We start from the raw sequence: 19,694 nt of genomic DNA on the forward strand, positions 1-19,694 counted from the left end.
GTCCTGGAACTAGAAGCTTCATTTAGTGACAAGAGATAGCCAGTTGGGACTGAGTCTCTCCCATTATTCTACAATTTCATTTAGATTGCCTTCACTTATGTATATATTTTAGGAAGCTTTTACTGTATAAGCTTTCCATACTCCCCTCAATGGTTCTTAATTTTAGCTGCCTTTCCCTGCATTCCCTTTATCATCCTCCCTCCTCTTCTACTCCCCAGTCTGGTTCCAGCCCCTCCCTCCATCCATAACTATTGATTCTCTTTCTCTTTCCTAATAAGACCTATCTGTACATTCCAGTTCCTTACTTTATACCTATCATAAGGTTCTACAGATTGTAGCCTGATTATCATTGACTTAACAGTTAATATTTACATATAAGCACACAGCATGGTATTGGCACAAAAGCAGACACATTGATCAATGGAATTGAAGATACAGACATAAATCAACATGCCTATGGAAACCTGATTTTTATATATATATATATATATATGAAGAAACCAGAAACACACACTGGAAAAAAAGATAGCATCTTCAACAAATGGTACTGGTCAAACTGAATGGCAACATGTAGAAGAATGCAAATAGATCCATACTTACCACATTGTATATAACTCAATTCAAAATGGACCAAAAGTCTCAACACAAAATCAGATACACTTAACCTGATAGAAGAAAAAATGCACACTTTGGCACAGAAAATATTTTCTGAACAGAAAACTGTTAGCACAGGCAATAAGACCAACAATTAATAAATGGTTCTTCATGAAATTGAGAAGTTTCTGCATGGCAAAGAACACCATCATTCAGACAAAGTGGCAGTCTACAGAATGAGAAAAGACTTTTACCAACTATACATCAATAGAGAGCAATTATTCAAAATATATAAAGAACTGAAAAAATTAGATATCAAGAAAGCAAATAACCCAATTAAAAAAATGAGGTACTGCTCTAAACAGGAAATTCAAAGACTGAGAAACATTTAAAGAAATGTCTAGCATCCTTAGCCTCAGGGAAATGCAAATCAAAACTACTTTGAGATTTTATCTTATCCCAGTCAGAATGGCTAAGATCAATAAAACAAGTGACAACTCATGCTGATGAGGATATGGAGTAAGGGGAACACTCATCCATTGCTGGTGGGCATACAAACTTGTGCAGCCACTATAGAAATCAAGTGATGGTTCCTCATGAAGATGGGAATTGATCTACCTCAAGACCAAGCTCTACCATTCTTGGGAATATACCCAAAGTATGCTTCATCCTACCTCTATACATAATGGCTGGAAACTGGAAACAACCTAGATGTCCCTCAACAAAAGAGTGGATAAAGAAATATGGTACATTTACACAATGGAGTGTTACTCAGCTATTAAGAAAAAAAAATCACAAAATTTGTAGGTAAATGGATAGCACTAGGAAAACAAACAAACAAACAAAAAACATCCCGAGTGAGTTATCTGAGACTCAGAAAGACATACATGGTATGTATTCACTTTTATGTTATGATTTATGATTTTTAAAAAGTCTATGAATAAAAAAAATCCTGTGCTTTTGACTTGAGTTTCTTCTTCCTCTGTACCTATAGTCTTTCTATAGTGTCCTTGATTTCCTGAATGTTTTGTGTCCAGTTTTTTGTTTTTGTTTTGATTTAACACTTTCTTTGTCTGAGCTATCCATGTCTTTTACCTTGTCTTCAAGACAAGTTGTCTCTTCAATGTCTTGTAATCTCTTGTTGAGACTTATGTCTGAGGTTTTGTTACACTTGTGAAAGTTTTCATTTTCAATTTGGGTTTCCTTAATAATTCTATTTCTTTGTTAAATTATGCCTTCACACCTTGAATTGTTTTCATTATTTCTTTCAACTGTTTATTTTTATGGTCTTTGTTAAAGCATTTATTCATATCCTCTTCAAGGTCCTTGAACATACTCATAATTGATACTTTGAAGTCCTTATCTTGTGCTTCAGCTAAATTGCTTTTCTCAGGGCCTATTACAAATGTGGTTGCTACCTTCTGGAAGAGGCATCTTGTCTGGGCTTTTCATGTATGTTTTGCCCTGAGATCTAGGAATCTGGACTTACGATATTTGAAGTTATGATGTTCTTGGCATAGATATCTGTTGTCTTCTTTGTTAGGTGGGTGTTCTGTTCCTTGGTTGCTGTTAACCACTCTGGGTCCTATCCTAGTGTGGTCATGGGGTCCCTGATAGGGAATGTTTCTGTGGTTGACCAGTTGTCACAAAGGACTGGAGTTGTGATAGAAGAAAAGACTGGAAGGGGTGACAGGAAAGAACTAGGAGGACCCTGGGACTGGATCAAAAGGCGGAGTCCCTAGGGGAAGGAGGAGAGCTGGACATAGGGGCTTCTGTGGGCAGGCTGTAGCAGGACTAAGAGAATGAGTGGAGAGACCAGAATGGAGGTTAAGAAGGGTAGTAATGGTTGCCTCCCAGAGTCTAGCCTAGAGTGGCCACTGGAGTCCCTTGTAGGGAGTGTGGTCACTGGAGTCCCCTGTAGAGAGTGTGGCCACTGGAGTCCCTGTGGAGAGTGGACACTGGAGTCCCTGTGGAGAGTGTGGCCACTGGAGTGCCTGTGGAGAGTGTGGCCACTGGAGTCCCTGTAGAGAGTGTGGCCACTGGAGTCCCTGTAGAGAGTGTGGCCACTGGAGTCCCTGTAGAGAGTGTGGCCACTGGAGTCCCTGTAGAGAGTGTGGCCACTGGAGTCCCTGTGGAGAGTGTGGCCACTGGAGTCCCTGTGGAGAGTGTGGCCACTGGAGTCCCTGTGGAGAGTGTGGCCACTGGAGTCCCTGCGGAGAGTGTGGCCACTGGAGTCCCTGTGGAGAGTGTGGCCATTGGAGTCCCTGTGGAGAGTGGCCATTGGAGTCCCTGTGGAGAGTGGCCACTGGAGTCCCTGTGGAGAGTGGCCACTGGAGTCCCTGTGGAGAGTGTGGCCATTGGAGTCCCTGCGGAGAGTGTGGTCACTGGAGTCCCTGCGGAGAGTGTGGTCACTAGAGTCCCTGTGGAGAGTGTGGCCACTGGAGCCCCTGTAGAGAGTATGGCCGCTGGAGTCCCTGTGGAGAGTGGACACTGGAGTCCCTGTGGAGAGTGTGGCCACTGGAGTCCCTGTAGAGAGTGTGGCCGCTGGAGCCCCTGTAGAGAGTATGGCCGCTGGAGTCCCTGTAGAGCGTGGACACTGGAGTCCCTGTAGAGTGTGGACACTGGAGCCCCTGTGGAGAGTGTGGACACTGGAGCCTCTGTAGAGAGTGTGGTCACTGGAGTCCCTGTAGAGTGTGGACACTGGAGTCCCTGTAGAGTGTGGACACTGGAGTCCCTGTAGAGTGTGGACACTGGAGCCTCTGTAGAGAGTGTGGTCACTGGAGTCCCTGTAGAGTGTGGACACTGGAGTCCCTGTAGAGTGTGGACACTGGAGTCCCTGTAGAGCGTGGACACTGGAGTCCCTGTGGAGAGTGTGGACACTGGGGTCCCTGTGGAGAGTGTGGCCACTGGAGTCCCTGTAGAGAGTGTGGTCACTGGAGTCCCTGTAGAGAGTGTGGACACTGGAGTCCCTGTGGAGAGTGTGGCCACTGGAGTCCCTGTAGAGAGTGTGGTCACTGGAGTCCCTGTAGAGAGTGTGGACACTGGGGTCCCTGTAGAGTGTGGACACTGGAGTCCCTGTAGAGTGTGGACACTGGAGTCCCTGTAGAGTGTGGACACTGGAGTCCCTGTAGAGAGTGTGGTCACTGGAGTCCCTGTAGAGTGTGGACACTGGAGTCCCTGTAGAGTGTGGACACTGGGGTCCCTGTAGAGTGTGGACACTGGGGTCCCTGTAGAGAGTGGACACTGGAGCCCCTGTGGAGAGTGGTTCTGCTGGTCAGCAGGTGTTACAAAGGAGTGGAGATGGGCTGGAAATGCCAAAAGGACAACAGCTGCGTCATTAAGGATACAGTGGTTTTCACTGACTCTCACATTAGCTTAGAGGCTGTCAAAATGACTCTAGAATTTTCTGTTAGGTATGTGGCAGCCACAAAGCTGACCTGATTTTCAGTGAAGAAGAAACTTTTGGGGGTTCTGTGCTTTACCTGTTTTGGTTCTAGCAGACACAATTATAGGTTATAGGCCTGCCATTTTAGCTCCCTCCCTCTACTAACATTAACTATTAAGCTATGGTAGGAATGATATTTTAAGAACATGGGAAAAAAAAAAATTCTGATGACCCCTACTCCCCCATACTTTAAGTAAAATAACCAGTCTTTTCTCTGGTCTTTCCTGTTCACAGACTTGACACATAGTTACTAAGAAGAGACAAGGAGTGGCTGTAACTGAACAGGGAGTTACAGCTCCCCATGTTGTGCAGAACAGGCAGCAGAAACCCCTGGGCAGCATGACATAGGTACTAAGTAAATACCCGTGGGATGATGGCGTCTAATAATAGGTGTGATTTCCCAAGGGCATGAGCTCTGCTTCTTTAATAGTGGTATGTTGGTTTGAGAAGTAAGACTTTAGATATTTGTACAGTCTTCTAAAGGGAATTAAAACCATTCTACATTGATCCCTAGATGGTTTTCAGTGTCTCCTAACCAATTATTGGAATTATGCTATCAGGTTCTACCCCAAGCAACCGGCTCAGAATCTGCGTTGTAGTAAAATCTCCAGGTGATTTCAATGTGTGTTAAAGCTGAGTCTATGATCTTGTAACATTATAGCTTATGTGTTGCTGAGCAATATGTATGTTTAAATGAACCCAGATGAAGACTTGTGCATATACAGTATTGATTTATAAATATGTAAATCATGCTAGTCAAACATTTATAACATATCTACTGTATAATAGGCCAATGATGAGTGCCAGGGATTTGCACATGAAGAAGCTTCATAGAGCAAGGCGAGCTCTGAAATTTTTCATTCTTGGATGCTTTTGGCATCATGCACAGGTAAAAGGGAAAAAAAAGCCATGTATATAATCTCCATAGTTGTCATTATTGTGAGTGAAGAAAGCAGGCACTAGAGGAGCGCTGCCCACAATTCATTGAGGATGACATCTTGAGAAGTAAAGTGATAAGGACCTTGTCACTGGCATTCCCTGAAGAAAGTCTGCTTAAACTCTTTGCAGCAGATTTTTGCTTATATCTGTGCTGGGAATTGGATTCAGGGCCATGAGCCTGCCTATTAAACACACTCTGTTAGTGAACTATGTTCCCAGTACCTCTGCAGAGAGTTTAGGGTGACTGTTGCCTTGTTTGAAGTTTCCCGTAAACCAGCTGATATTGTGGGCAAAGGGAAATGGGAACAAATATTCTTTCACTCTTCCCTGGCGTCTCCATGCTATTGCTGCTGGTTGCTGAGGCACTGTCTGCTTACAGGCTTCTAAGCTGGGACCTTCTACCCAAGTTTGTTAACTGCAGAGGGACCTTTCTCAGGGCCCAGGATTGAGAGTTCATTGCCCCCATGCATGTGTAATGGGTACTGTTTCAACCACCACATTCTCATTAAACTACAGACAGAGTAGCACGTGAAAGTCCCGGCTACCCATGGTTGACATACTTCAGATTTACGTGTGAGTAGCTTTGTCACTCGTGGGCTCAAGACAGAAGAGAGGCAGGGAGGAAACTGAAGTGTCAGCCGGGGCGGCAGGTGGTGGAGATGGTCCTGTGAGAGGATTGGGTGTCACAGCTGGGTCCTTGCTGCCAACTTCTCCTTTGGGAAGAGAGGACAGGTCAACTCCCTGGGCTGCCAGAGGTAGAGTAGCTAGAAGGTTGAGGGTTGAAAGCCTCAGGCAGGGCCACTGTGGAGTCTCTTTTCAGGCCAGGCAGGTGGAATTTACGTTAGCTCCTGAACATTTATGACTTTGTCCCCACAACAAAACAGGAGACTGGCTTTTTCCCCCAAAGATAATTACAGATACTTACAGATACAAAGATAGGCACAGCTTACAAATCACTGAGATAACGTGTTTTGTCGTCTGTTCCAGCTCTTGCATTGGCTCTTGTGTGAGGTTGTGGCCAGGCCACACGATTTTACACAGGTACAGCCACCGAACCATCTGCTCAGCTCACACATGTAGGATCTTGAGCCCTTTTTGAAACACTGATTTTGAACCATCTATTTTCCCAGATCTATTCAAGGCCAAGTTGAGAGCGAGCCTGATTGTGGTGGGTGGCTTGAGGCTTCACCTAAGTTCTGAACTGTGCACTTGTATCCGCTTTACATAAACGCCTTTATTCTACATAAATTCTACATAAATGCCTCATCTTACACTTACATGGACATAATATGAAATTCTCTGTGGCTATTTTTTTAAGGGAATTAGAGACAGTTTATTTTTGAGCCATTTTGAGTGATGTTCTTTTCTTTCAGTTGATTAAATCATCTGGTGTTTTACCCTTTGAACTTTAGTTTTCATAGATAAAGTAGGGAGGCTCTGAAAGGAGCCCAGGAAGGGGAAACTATTGTCAGATTATATTGTATGAAAGTCTTATGATAAACATTTTATATATATATATATATATATATATATATATATATATATATATAGTATTTTGAAGAAATCACTCGAATTTTATGTCACTTATATAACAAGATAAAAATTTATTTAACTATATATTTAGAATCTCTTTTAGAAGGAAATCCTTATCTAAATTTATGAATATAACATTCAACTTTATAGCTTAATAAAATCTTATGACTTTAATGAATGTTGTTTTATATAAACAATTAACATTTAAAGATGTTATGTAATAGATTTTAAGATGTTTAGGGTACTCAGATGTATAAAGTATTATGTATTCATTAGGCCTTAAAATATGATCACAATATTGAAATTTAAATCTGTACACATACTTTAATTGGATATACCAAAAAACTAATAATAATAATTTTATAACACAACCAACATGAATTTTTAAAAAAGGAACTGAAGTGGCTATAGTTGGTTAAACAAATCTTTCTGACACAAATAACAGGAAATTAGGTACAGTCGGTTTACAAAAGAAAAGGGTAAGAAGTTTATCTTTTTTTTTTTTTTTTAAGATAAGAGAAAGGCTTAATACAAAGGATCAAAGGTAAAGTTAGTCATATAGACTTAAGCTTCTCCCTGTCTCTAGATGGCTGACGGGACTGTTATTTTACTGTGCCCCACCTGCATTCTAGGAGTTAACTTGGTGGTCAAAACCTGTGCCAAGTCATGTCTGGCCACCCTTCCTTAACAAGCCAGTTAAAAGAGTCAAATCTGGGAAGCAGAAAAAGAAGATTTATGTGGTCACATTGAGAAAGTGTTGGGGGAAGCAAATAGATCCAGCAAAGCCCTGGACTCCATCTTTAGAGTCCTTCAGGTAAGATAAAGTTTAACTAGAGGGCCAAGGATGTACACACTCCCCAAGCAGTCCTGGTCAAAGTGTGGCCACGGCCACTGTTGTCTGATGATTATTTATTCCTTTTTATCCCATCCTGTAAGGTGGTTTCACAAGTTGTTAGTACTGTACACAGGGGTGCAGTAAAGAAATCACCGGAATGGCTGCCCCACTGCAGACTTCCAGTTCTGCGATGAGAGACCCTTGTCAAGACAATGAATGATGTGGAGAAGTAGAGGATGACAACTGGACATTTGAATTGGACATGCCAAATGACCTCTGGATGTGTGAACACAACCACACCCATCTGCACACCTGTAACACACACATGCACACACTCTAATAAGTGGAGAAAATACTGTCATTCTACTAAAGGAACATAGCAGTTTAATGACTCCTGATATTGCTATAGCCATAGGTCAGTGCATCTCTCAACCTCCATTAGAGAAGCTTCTTCTTGCAGTAGATGGCAGTTAATACAGAGACCCAGAAGTGGAGAGTGAGAGACTTTAAAAGGATGCTTTTTATTCTTAATACCACCACACAACGAAATAACTCCTACATTAGTTTTCTGGGGCTGTAAGAAAGTACTACAAAGTGAATCACTTCAACCCACCAGACTGTCTGTATTGTCTCCCAGTTCTGGAGGCTGAGATCTCAGGGGGTCCTGCACAACTTTGGTGGCTTCTGAGGGCTGTGAGGGAGCCTGAGCTTTGCTGCTCTCTGGCTTCTGGTGGCTTCCTGGTCTCACTCTTAGCTCTGGCTGCACCTCACATGCTGTTCTTGTATGTGTATCTGTGTCCGAATTCTGCTCTTCCAAAGACATCAGTGATGCTGAATAAGGGCTTCTTCCTTCTTCAATGTGCTGCATCTTTGCTATTAAACTACAACTCACCCACAAATAAAACCACCGATTCTTACCTCCATAGACCTATATGGTTTATTTGCTTTTAAACTGAGGTCTTTTTTAACTTCATACAGAAAAAATGACTCCACAGTTATTTTCAACTAGGGAGTTCCAGTGTGTCTCTTGAACACTCAGGGTAAAATCTCCCTGGTAGTTCATTTGCCCCACATAAATTCTGAACCACACACTTTTCTGCACTGGTGTGTGTATTTGAATGTCTAGCAGTGGAGGGTAAAATCTTTCTATTTTCTCTCCAGCTTAGAAAACATTGCTTGCCCCTGTTTAAATTGGGATTTGAGTGGGATTAAGAGAGCAAGGGTCAAAGTTTGCACAGCACAAAGTAGAGTCAGTCTTCTAGATAAGCAAATTTAGATCCAGTATGGCCAGCACAAGCTAAAACTCCAGCCTTTAGGACTTGCCACGTTTGAGAATGTCTTACTTGTATATTCATTAAAAGGGCAACTTAAAAACTAGGCGCTCAGCTACAAAAGTGCTATTTTTACTTTGTTACGAGTGTGGTTTAAATGAGCTGTTTCAGGAGGCAGTGGGGCGAACCTAGCCACTCACTTAGCTCATTAGACACCCCTGAATCGATGCGAATCATTGTTTTGTTAATTTCATCAACATGTTCATTTCTTTCAGCTCCATGTTCATGCATGTCTTTTAACCCGGAAACAAGAAGACTGTCCATAGGTCTAGACAATGGTACAATCTCAGTAAGTACAAATAAGTAAGATTTCCAGTTGAAATACTTGCCCTCTTGTGGAGTGTTATGAACTGCGCTAACAAGTTATCTAATAGCTTTTTCAAGTAAACGGTCTTTTTCTGGCTAATCAAGTGCATGGAGCACAGTAAGTTATGGTGAGGGGGAGGTTCTGTGTAGGGCGAGGCTGTCTTTACTTACGTGCTGTGGCTCAGTGTGCCTGCCGCTTTGCTGGATCCTGAACTTGCTGTATTGTGATACTGAAATTGGACCGCTGCACCATCTGAGTGTTAGCAACAGTCACATAAGGGAAATGCTTTCTCTTCCATCTGCGCGGCTGATCTTGTGTTTTGATACTCTCTGTTCTTTGGCTTTTTCTTGTTGTCTCAACGCTCTTGTAATGGGAATAGAATGCTGTAAACTTGAATGGGTTTGTTAAGGAAGTACAGAACAAGGTTTTAGATCTAGATCCAGATAAATATTAGAGCTGTTGGTTTTGGTCTTGAGAGACCTGAAGTGCTTTAGGGCTTGGAAGTTTAGGTTTTATCTTTATCGTCTTACTTACTGACTTTCATCTAGTATATTGACTGGTAGCAAATGTGATCTGTCCATTTCTTCATTGAGTAAGTTATCCAAGCTGAGTGTGGTGGCACATACCTTTAATCCCAGCACTTGGGAGGCAGAGGTGGGTGAATCTCTGAGTTCAAGACCAGCCTGGTCCACAGAACAAGTTCTAGGACAGCAAGGGCTACATAGAGAAACCTTGTTTAGAAAAAGACCAAAACAAAACAAAACAAAAAATTATCCTGTGTCCTGAGCAAGAGAAGCTCTGCTTTGGAACTTGTGAACTGAAAGGTCCCACATTGAAATGCTGTGAACCTTGTAACCCCAGGTACTAGGCAGGTGGTGGTATTTCAGGCAAAGCCTGAAAGATGGAAGATACTGTGACCAGGCCCAGCATGGGTAACATAGAAGATATGCTCGAGAAGGGGGTGAGGGGGAAGAGATGAGGAGGAAGAGGAGTGGAGATGTTGACAGAACTGGGGAACGGAAGAGGAAGGGTAGGCTCGCCCTGAGGCCACCACACTATGGTATGGGACATCCAAGAACCTAAGAACCTGTCCTTCCAGGTAGTGGAAGGTCAGTATCAGACTTTATGATCATATTTTATTTAATAGCTTGACTTAAAATTTATACATAATAGAAAATAAGCCTCTGCCTACAGTTTTACCTCAGCCCTTACAAGCATTAGAGGTGTGTTTGGGTAATTCCTAATCTCAAAGTAGTTGTTTAATGGCCTTTAGGAAATATTAATAGTATTACTAAACATAATCAGCTTATCAGCAGTATTTATGGGACTCTAATGCCCGTTACTTAGTAGGATTTTGAGATTGCATTTGTAGTTCTATAAGCTTCTCCTTAGGAAAGCAGAGATTATATACTGATCCTTGTTCACTTTAAGGAGAGCCACTTTTTAAAGGAGGGGTGTGTATAGGATAGATTTATTTTACAGTTTGTTATTTTTATCTTACGCATAAGAATATTTTTCTTACGTGTATGTATGTTTGCCCCATGTGTGCCTGATGCCTGCAGAGGCAGAAGAGAGCATCAGATTACTTACAGGAGGTTGTGAGCTGCAGTGTGCATGCTGGGAATGGATCCCGGGCCATCTACAAGAGCAACAAGTACTACATGAGATCTTGACTGCTGAACCATCTCTGTAATGTCAGTTATTTTTAAAAGATAAAAGAAATAACTGGACTGCTTAGTGAACTGAAAGGGTTCATTATAAAGGAAAAGAAAAGATAAGCTGAGATCCATGTGTTATCCACCAGTTCATTGAATTACATACAGAACATTCACTGTCTCTGCAAAGTCTTGGATCTGGGTTACATATAGTGGTTCTTTGTACATTGGAAATCAGTGCAGACGGTTGATTGGCATAGACAAGTTATGGACAGATATTATTTTATTTATTTATTAGCTATTTATTGTGTAGAAGCAGGGAAACCACAAAGCCATTAGTCCTCTTATTAAATGGAACTTCCAGGTAATGGGAGCATCAGTCAGGGCCAGGGCCTTTCCGCTTCTCTGGTTATTTACTACGGTGTCAAGATGCCAAACTACCTTCCTCTAAAGGACTGAGGGCTGGCTTGTGTGAGAACTTCCTTAAAAGTACCTCCTTTGTCTCACTGAGGAGAATTAACTGCTCATCCTACTGATTCATGTTTGAAGCCTTATAAAATTCTCATATATTAGGGAAAGATATATTGAGAGACCAGAATATTTAAGGTTCTGGCTGCTCATCGCTGTAATAATAGATTCCTTGCTACAGAAAATGCTTGGAATCTTGTCAGTTCAAGTGTACTCTCTAGACACAAGAAATCCTTTTCTGAGACTATGTGTCCGAATAATTAAATTCTAAATCAAGGGAAGGGTAAGGTCAGAAAGTAGATCCTTGTTTTACTGAACCAGTCCCATTGTCACTGCACAGTGGGTCAGAGATGGAGAAGGAAGAACAGATCCCGTTTGACCACTGGACCAAGTGCAGACAGGCAGCAAGAGAAGGCGGGACACTTGGGAGATGCTAGCAGAGGGAAGGATTGGGGCACTTCTGAAGCAGAGGGAAAGACAGACACATCTCTTGGCTATGGGAGGTGGGCAAGGAAAGCCTTGTATTCTTTCTCTTGAAGTGACAACCACAGAGAAGCTGCAGGTGGGGAGGCTGTCTTCACCTGCCCCTTTCGTTCTTTCTTTTCAAATAGCCCAGAACCCTGTTCACCACCTTGGGCTGCAAAGCTCTAACCATCTTTTAAGATGTTGTACAGACGTTATATTTTACATTTCTTTTATATGTTATTTCATGCAGATTGTTTCTGGACCCCAGTAATTAGAATTAATCACCTGTAATGCTTAGGAAGCTTGCTGTGTTGTTGTCTACTTCATTTGTGTTTCATTAAATGATTTTTTTAAAAATCTGTCTCTTCCATCAAAGAATCAAGTATTAAGGACATGACCAGGCTTTTTAAAATGTTTTTATTCTTTGGCAACATCATACAATGTATTTTGATCTTATTCATCCCCTGTCCCCTACTGGTCCCAGATCCTCCCCCACTTCCCTGTCTACCCAGCTTCACCCCCCTCCTCACCCCAATTGACAAGTTCAGTTTGTGTGGGCTGAGTGCTCCTGAGCATGGGGCCTGCCCTCGAATGTGCTCAAGACACTGGGTGTGACACCGTGAAAGAAAACTGCCCTTCCCTCTCCCAACAGCAATCAAATGTCAGTAGCTAGGGAGTGGGACATCAGGATGCCACCTTCCCTCCATATAGATGCGCGCGCGCGCGCACACACACACATGTTGTTAGTTTTTAATTATAAATGTGTTTCAATCCAATTAGTCACAGAGGTTAGGTACCTAGTAAGGGGCCAGAGGGGGTGAGGATCTTCCCAGGGAAGGGAAATAGAGGACAGTGTTAGAAAAGATAAAGGGAACTAGAATAGGAGGATCAATGGGGGAGAAGGTGGGGCAGGTTAGAGGAGGGATGCGGGGAAGAAAACACCAGTAAAGGTCTTGAGTAGATGCTTCCTGTAGTAGTCAGGACTCTAGAGGAACAGAACTGATGAATGAATGTACCGATAAAATTAATATATATTCATATGTTCACATATATATGGATTTATTAGAGTGACTTATAAGTTATGATCCCAACTATTCCAATAATGGCTGTCTCCCAGTGGAAGGTCCAAGAATCTAGTAGTTGTTCAGTCCACAAGGCTGGTGTCTTAGTTGGTCTTCAGTATATGCTGGAGTCCTGAAGACGTGGGCTGTAATGGCAGTGAAGGCATGGACTTGCCAGCAAGAGCAAGGGCAAGCAGACAAAGAGCAAGCTCTTCTTCCAGGTCAGTGGTTCTCAACCTTCTAATGCTGTGACCCTTTAATATAGTTCCTCACGTTGTGGTGACCCCCAACCATAACATTTCTTTCCTTGGTACTTCATAACTGTGTTTTTGCTACCGTTATGATTTGTAATGTAAATATCTGTTTTTTTTTTTTTCTTTCAGTCTTTTGGGGTCATGACACACATGTTGAGAATCACTGTTCCATGTTCTTTATATAGACTGCCACCAGAAGGTGTGACCCAGATTTAAGGTGGGTCTTCCCACCTCAAAAGATCCAGATTTAGGGTGTGTCTTCCCACTTCAAAATGATTCAATCAAGGAAAACCCTTCACAGGTATACCCAGCTGCTTGGGTTGTAGTTAATTTTAGATGTAGTCGAGTTGATAACAAAAACAGCCATCACATGTGGATAATTCGTAATGGATGAGGAGGAAGTGTCAACACAGAAGTAGTTGCTACTCAAAGACTTTTCACCAATCCTACTGAAAAATGGTAATAGGACAGCCATATGTATATGTTTATCTATATAAAAATGTATCTTCCTCACCAAACTGTTACAAAGTCAACATTCTTAGTAATATTTTGTTAAGATGAATTCCTGTCTTTAAAGAGTTTTTAAACAATTCCTGCTTTTAAAAATACGTGGTTTAAAACTTACACTTATTTATGTATTTATTTTGTGGGGCTGTTTGCTCTATAGCATGAGTTTGGGGATCAGTGGGCACTGTGGGAGTTAGTTCTTTCTCCCTACTGTAGGGGGTCCTGAGGATCAAACTCAAGTTATCAGGCTTGGCAGCAAGTGTCTTTACCCCCAAGCCATCTTTCTGTCCCTCAAACAAATTCTCAAAACAATATAAAAATTTCCTTGGAGCCAGATGTGGTATCATGCACGTGTAATCACAGCATTTGGAAATGGAAGTGGTATCATAATCAGTAGTTCAGGGTCACCCTTATGTACATAGTGAATTAGGGACCAGCTGTGGCTCTGTGTGATCTTTCTCAAAAACAAACAGCAATCAAAACAAAAATCAACCAAAAGATACCTGAAGGTTAATCATACATATGTTAGAGGAAGTTTGCCTCAGACAGGAAGAAAGAATTAATCTATATTAGTGTTATTACCTTGTAAAAATAAATGTAATTGATTAGATATGGATTTGTGGTTTAGGTCTTGGTTTTCCTACGTGTGTGTGTACATATATATGCATGCCTGCACGTGTATGGAGATCAAAGGTTAAGGTTGTATGTCTTCCTCAATCACTCTCCACCTTAAGTTTTGAGACAGGGTCCCTCCCTGAACCTGGAGCTCACCGATTAGAGTAGACTGGCCCAGGGACCCTCTTGTCTCTGCCTCTCTAGTGCTGGGATTTTGTGTGTGTGCTGTAACACCTATTTTTTTCTTGATGGGCATTGGTATCAAGCTAGGTCCAAGTACTAACTGAGCCATCTCCCTGGCCCTATCATATTCTTACTGCATATATTTTTATTAGTTGGCATGGGTTAAGGAAATAAAGGAGTGAGAACTAGAAATTTATTGAATATATCCCCTGTATAAGCATTGCCACCCTGCTTCATTCGTGTTTCACATTAACTCTGAGGTGTGGGTAGTATTGCTCATGTCTCAGATAAAGAGAATGAAGCCTGGAGAGTTTACCCAGCTAAGAAGCAGTCAGCTGACATGGGGAGCCTGTCCATGGGCTTGGGAGTCATAGTCTCAGTTTGTGAGTCTGTCTCCTTCCCAGGCTGTGAAAGCAGACAGCATCTACTTCCAGTTTGTGTTGAAACTGTTCCTTGGACCACCGTGGTGCTTTGCCACATGCAAGGTGAAAAACAGAGAGAAAAGATTTGAGCTCATCTCACCAGGACATGAAATGGAGTTCTGCACTGCGCTCTCAGTGTGTATGTGCTCTCAGTGTGTATGTGCTCTCAGTGTGTATATGCTCTCAGTGTGTATATGCTCTCAGTGTGTATATGCTCTCAGTGTGTATGTGCTCTCAGTGTGTATGTGCTCTCAGTGTGTATGTGCTCTCAGTGTGTATATGCTCTCAGTGTGTATATGCTCTCAGTGTGTATATGCTCTCAGTGTGTATATGCTCTCAGTGTGTATATGCTCTCAGTGTGTATATGCTCTCAGTGTGTATATGCTCTCGGTGTGTATGTGCTCTCGGTGTGTATGTGCTCTCGGTGTGTATGTGCTCTCAGTGTGTATGTGCTCTCAGTGTGTATGTGCTCTCAGTGTGTATGTGCTCTCAGTGTGTATATGCTCTCAGTGTGTATATGCTCTCAGTGTGTATATGCTCTCAGTGTGTATGTGCTCTCGGTGTGTATGTGCTCTCAGTGTGTATATGCTCTCAGTGTGTATGTGCTCTCAGTGTGTATGTGCTCTCAGTGTGTATGTGCTCTCGGTGTGTATGTGCTCTCAGTGTGTATATGCTCTCAGTGTGTATGTGCTGTCAGTGTGTATGTGCTCTCAGTGTGTATGTGCTCTCAGTGTGTATATGCTCTCAGTGTGTATGTGCTCTCAGTGTGTATGTGCTCTCAGTGTGTATATGCTCTCAGTGTGTATATGCTCTCAGTGTGTATGTGCTCTCAGTGTGTATGTGCTCTCAGTGTGTATGTGCTCTCAGTGTGTATGTGCTCTCAGTGTGTATGTGCTCTCAGTGTGTATGTGCTCTCAGTGTGTATGTGCTCTCGGTGTGTATGTGCTCTCGGTGTGTATGTGCTCTCAGTGTGTATGTGCTCTCAGTGTGTATATGCTCTCAGTGTGTATGTGCTCTCGGTGTGTATGTGCTCTCAGTGTGTATATGCTCTCAGTGTGTATGTGCTCTCAGTGTGTATGTGCTCTCAGTGTGTATGTGCTCTCGGTGTGTATGTGCTCTCAGTGTGTATATGCTCTCAGTGTGTATATGCTCTCAGTGTGTATGTGCTCTCAGTGTGTATGTGCTCTCAGTGTGTATATGCTCTCAGTGTGTATATGCTCTCAGTGTGTATGTGCTCTCAGTGTGTATGTGCTCTCAGTGTGTATGTGCTCTCAGTGTGTATGTGCTCTCAGTGTGTATGTGCTCTCAGTGTGTATGTGCTCTCAGTGTGTATGTGCTCTCAGTGTGTATGTGCTCTCAGTGTGTATGTGCTCTCAGTGTGTATGTGCTCTCAGTGTGTATGTGCTCTCAGTGTGTATATGCTCTCAGTGTGTATATGCTCTCAGTGTGTATGTGCTCTCAGTGTGTATGTGCTCTCAGTGTGTATATGCTCTCAGTTGACATGTAAGCAGGTGATGTGTTTATGTGCTTAGCTTAGGCCTATAGATGCACACCACACTGTACTTCTTGGAATCCTCAGACTTGTATTAAGCAGTCAAGTAGAAAACCTAAGTAAGATTGGGAGTTAGCTCAGGGAGAGGGTGCTCTTAACATGAAAAGCTGAGAAGGAGGGGAAAAGGGAGGAAGGGAGGGCAGCATGAATGGACACTAGGACACAATAAGCAGAAACAGAATGTGTTCTTGACAGTTTGAGGGAACTGAAGGCATCGTTTTCTTATGCAGTTGGAAGTCTTATAAACTTTGTCTTCTTGTATATAGTGTTCTGTAGGGATTCGTATTTGCAAGTTAAATGAACAGCTTGCTTCTGTTAGTGGTGTTCTTCAGGTGGCCTAGCTTGATGTTGTGTCACACGAGGGAGCTCACAGTGTTATGTGTTTTCACAGAAACCCCCAGGGGCAGAATTTTTTCCCCCTGTAACAGGAGATACCCAGGTGGACTCTCCTGAGCCTTCAGAGGCTTCAAGGGAAAAGAATGTAGTTACCTTAGGAAAGGGTATTTCTTTTTCCAGTAAAAGAGAAAAATTATGCCTAAAATAACAGTTTTTAGCGTCCTTTAAAAAAGGAATCTGGGCATCTTTTAGTGATGTCATCCCCCACGGCCAGTGTCTCACTGTACTGAGAATGTGCAGGACAGAGCACTGTTTGTAGTGACCCGTATGTGCAGCATTCTCTTGTCTGCATCTGTTTCTGCAATTTCAGCTACCCATGGACAGCTGTGGTCTGAAACAGTAAGCAGAAATTCCAGAAATAAATGACTCCTAAGTTTAAGTAATCATTTATCTTAGTTATAATTGTTAATCTCTTATTGTGCTTAATTTATAAACTAAACTCTCTCATAAGTGTGTATAGGGAACAAAACAAAACAGTCTCATAGGCATCCATTGGTAGACTTGGAAGGCATCCCTTAGAGATGTGAAAGAGGAGCAAGGTGGGTCATTACCAGTAGAGGTGCTCCAGGTATCAATACCTAGCCTGTTACTTTCCTAGGACTGCCACAACAAAGCATCACAAATTGGATGGCTTAAAACAACGGAATTCATTTTCTCAGTTTCAGAAACTAGACACAGAAATCAAGATGTTAGCAAGGCTGTACTCATTCAGACACTGGCAGGGGAGGCTCCTTCCTTGCTTTTTCCTAGCCTCTAGGACTAGCTGGCAGTGCTCCGTGTTCTGTGGCTTGTACCTTCACCACACTTGCACTAACCTGTATCCTTACATCATTTCCCATCTGTATTACCTTGCGGGATGCCAGTCATTGAGCTTAGTCAGCACTAATCAGTGTGGCCTCATCTTAACTTGTCACATCTTCAGATCTTAACCTATCACATCTTAACTCAGTCTTTTTCTAAATAAGGTCATACTTTGAGGTTCCAGAGAGTTGTGAATTTGGAGGCTATTACTCAGCTCAGTTCACCTACTGTCTGCTGTGTTCTCTTACAGTGTTCTTATAACGTTGCTTGACATGAGGTGTGATTTAGGAAGAAATATCCAAAGATGTTAGAGCATGAGCCAAAATTCCTCTTGGGAGAGAGAAAGGTCAGAATTGAAAAGAACATTCTTCTGTAACTAGTGCAGTTCTCCTCTAGTTAAGTAGCACATTGGATAGGTTACATTGGGTAGGTGCATTGGGGAGATCATAACAGTGGTGGCTGAGCTGGCCTCCTTGACCTTGGGTAGATTTTTCTGAGTATTGTTCCAGGTGGACTTCTTACCATCAGGGCAGTCCAACTACTTGGAGTGTGTGCAGTGTTTACTAGGGTATTGGGCGCAGTTGGCCAAAACTTGTATGTTCAGTCCATGTTTTTATGAGAGGAGGTATCCTAACAAAATGCTTTGAGTAGATTTTTATTGTTAGTGCTTGCCATGGATTACTATGAGCCTACATGGACTACGCCCCACACCACCACACCTATGTGGTGAGGTCATGCTGTGCAGTAATGACTGGCAGCCTGGAGGAAGGCGTTTCAGCTGTGTCCAAGGCAAGTCTACAGTCAGTCCATGACTGCTGACGGAAGTCCTTTAACTCTTCTCCTAGCTTAGCCACAGCACTGCTCTCTAGCTGGCAAGTTTTGTACTTCTAGAACTGAGGTTGCTTTCTGGGATTCCTACTTTGACTCTGTCTAGGAATAAAACCTTAATTGTGAGAGCCTCAGATGGTCTTAAAGGAAGTTCCCACAAGTCTTGTATTCACAGAAATGTGGAGCTGGGATCTCCAGGGCCTTCCTTCAGTTACCGACACTACCAGATGGCGATGACATCATCACAGCTCCAAGCATTGTCAGGGCTGGTGAGATGGCTCAGCTGGTAAAGACTCTTTGTCACCTATCATAACGACCTGGGCTTGAATCCTGACACGCACATGGGAGAAGAAAACTGACACCCACAAGTTTTCTCTGACCTTCAAACATGGCACATACATGCATCCATGCATGCATGTGCACATGTGCCCCCGCCCCCTTAAGTAGATAAATAAACACCATTTCTGAGTTTTGTTTTTTAAACATTTAGAGTCACTGGACTTTCGATGTGAGCCTTTCTAACATAAAGGTAACCATGTTCTCCTGCTCTTGTGCTGAGTTACAGTGAACTTAACACAGGTGCTGGAGCTGTGCTCAGGAGGACATAGTTCTAAGCACTGACATACCAGTGGCTTACTGTTCTTTGACACAGTTAATTCCCCAAAGGGGGTTTTTATAAAGAAAACTGGTGGTTACTGTACCTTTGGCATTTGTGTGGGTGTTGGACTTTTCCAGAACTTCTCAAGACCAAACCTGTCTTCCCCAATGTCATTACCTGTATAGTTGTTCACCTTTTGTTTAGTGACTTTGTGTTGTTGTGAATATTAGTGGAGCAGTAGTGAGTGAATTCAGTACCAACCCTGCTCTTTGAGCTGAGATTATTTTCTAGTACTTCATTGTAATTGTGGGTTTTTTATCTGTTTCGGTTTTAGGGGGAACTAGATAGGACCATGTTGCTGAGTTTGGCCTCAAAGTCTTGATCCTCCTGCCTCAAACTCCTAAACATTAGGCCTCCATTCTGTTCTGTAGCTGTGAATTTTTAGAAGACCTTTGTTTGAGACAGGTTCTCATGTAGCCCAGGCTGGCCTTGAACTTGCTCTGCATTTGAAGATGGCATTGAACTTCTCCTGTGTCTGTCTCCTGAATACCAGGATTACAGGCATGTATGACCAACACCTGGCTTAGCTGACCTTCTTGATGCAAATTTTGAGACTGTTTCTGTAACATGAATACTTACAGGAACACCCCGATTGTCACATAAATTAGGTTAGAGGGAGGCCCTGCTGTTCAGGATGGGTTAAAACCATTTACATAGTCTATGCAGAGTTAGGTTGGCCAGTCACCACAGCTGTGTTTCAGAAAGGCAATGGCAAGGAAGTGATAAATACACGGTCAGGTACTTTCTCCTCTTCATTTTAGGCCTGTACCGGAATGATTCTTCCTCCCTTGGTTCCTTCCCATTGGCTAGGAGAGTCTCAGGCTCCTTGAAACAAGAACTGAAAC

The 19,694-nt window shown here is 42.6% G+C and overlaps 1 protein-coding gene across 2 annotated transcripts in view; it reads left to right on the forward strand.

The window, feature by feature from the left end:
* The window catches only part of Wdfy2 (WD repeat and FYVE domain containing 2), a 144,699-nt gene that overhangs the window by 62,066 nt on the left and 62,939 nt on the right, over window positions 1-19,694 (forward strand). For both annotated transcript variants that reach the window (XM_036199019.1, XM_036199020.1), the window contains exon 3: window positions 8,893-8,966. In XM_036199019.1, the coding sequence (XP_036054912.1) occupies window positions 8,893-8,966 (74 nt within the window). The remainder of the gene's footprint in view (window positions 1-8,892; window positions 8,967-19,694) is intronic.

This window comes from Onychomys torridus, chromosome 9, assembly GCF_903995425.1.
Source record: "Onychomys torridus chromosome 9, mOncTor1.1, whole genome shotgun sequence".
Classification (NCBI taxonomy): Eukaryota; Metazoa; Chordata; class Mammalia; order Rodentia; family Cricetidae; genus Onychomys; species Onychomys torridus.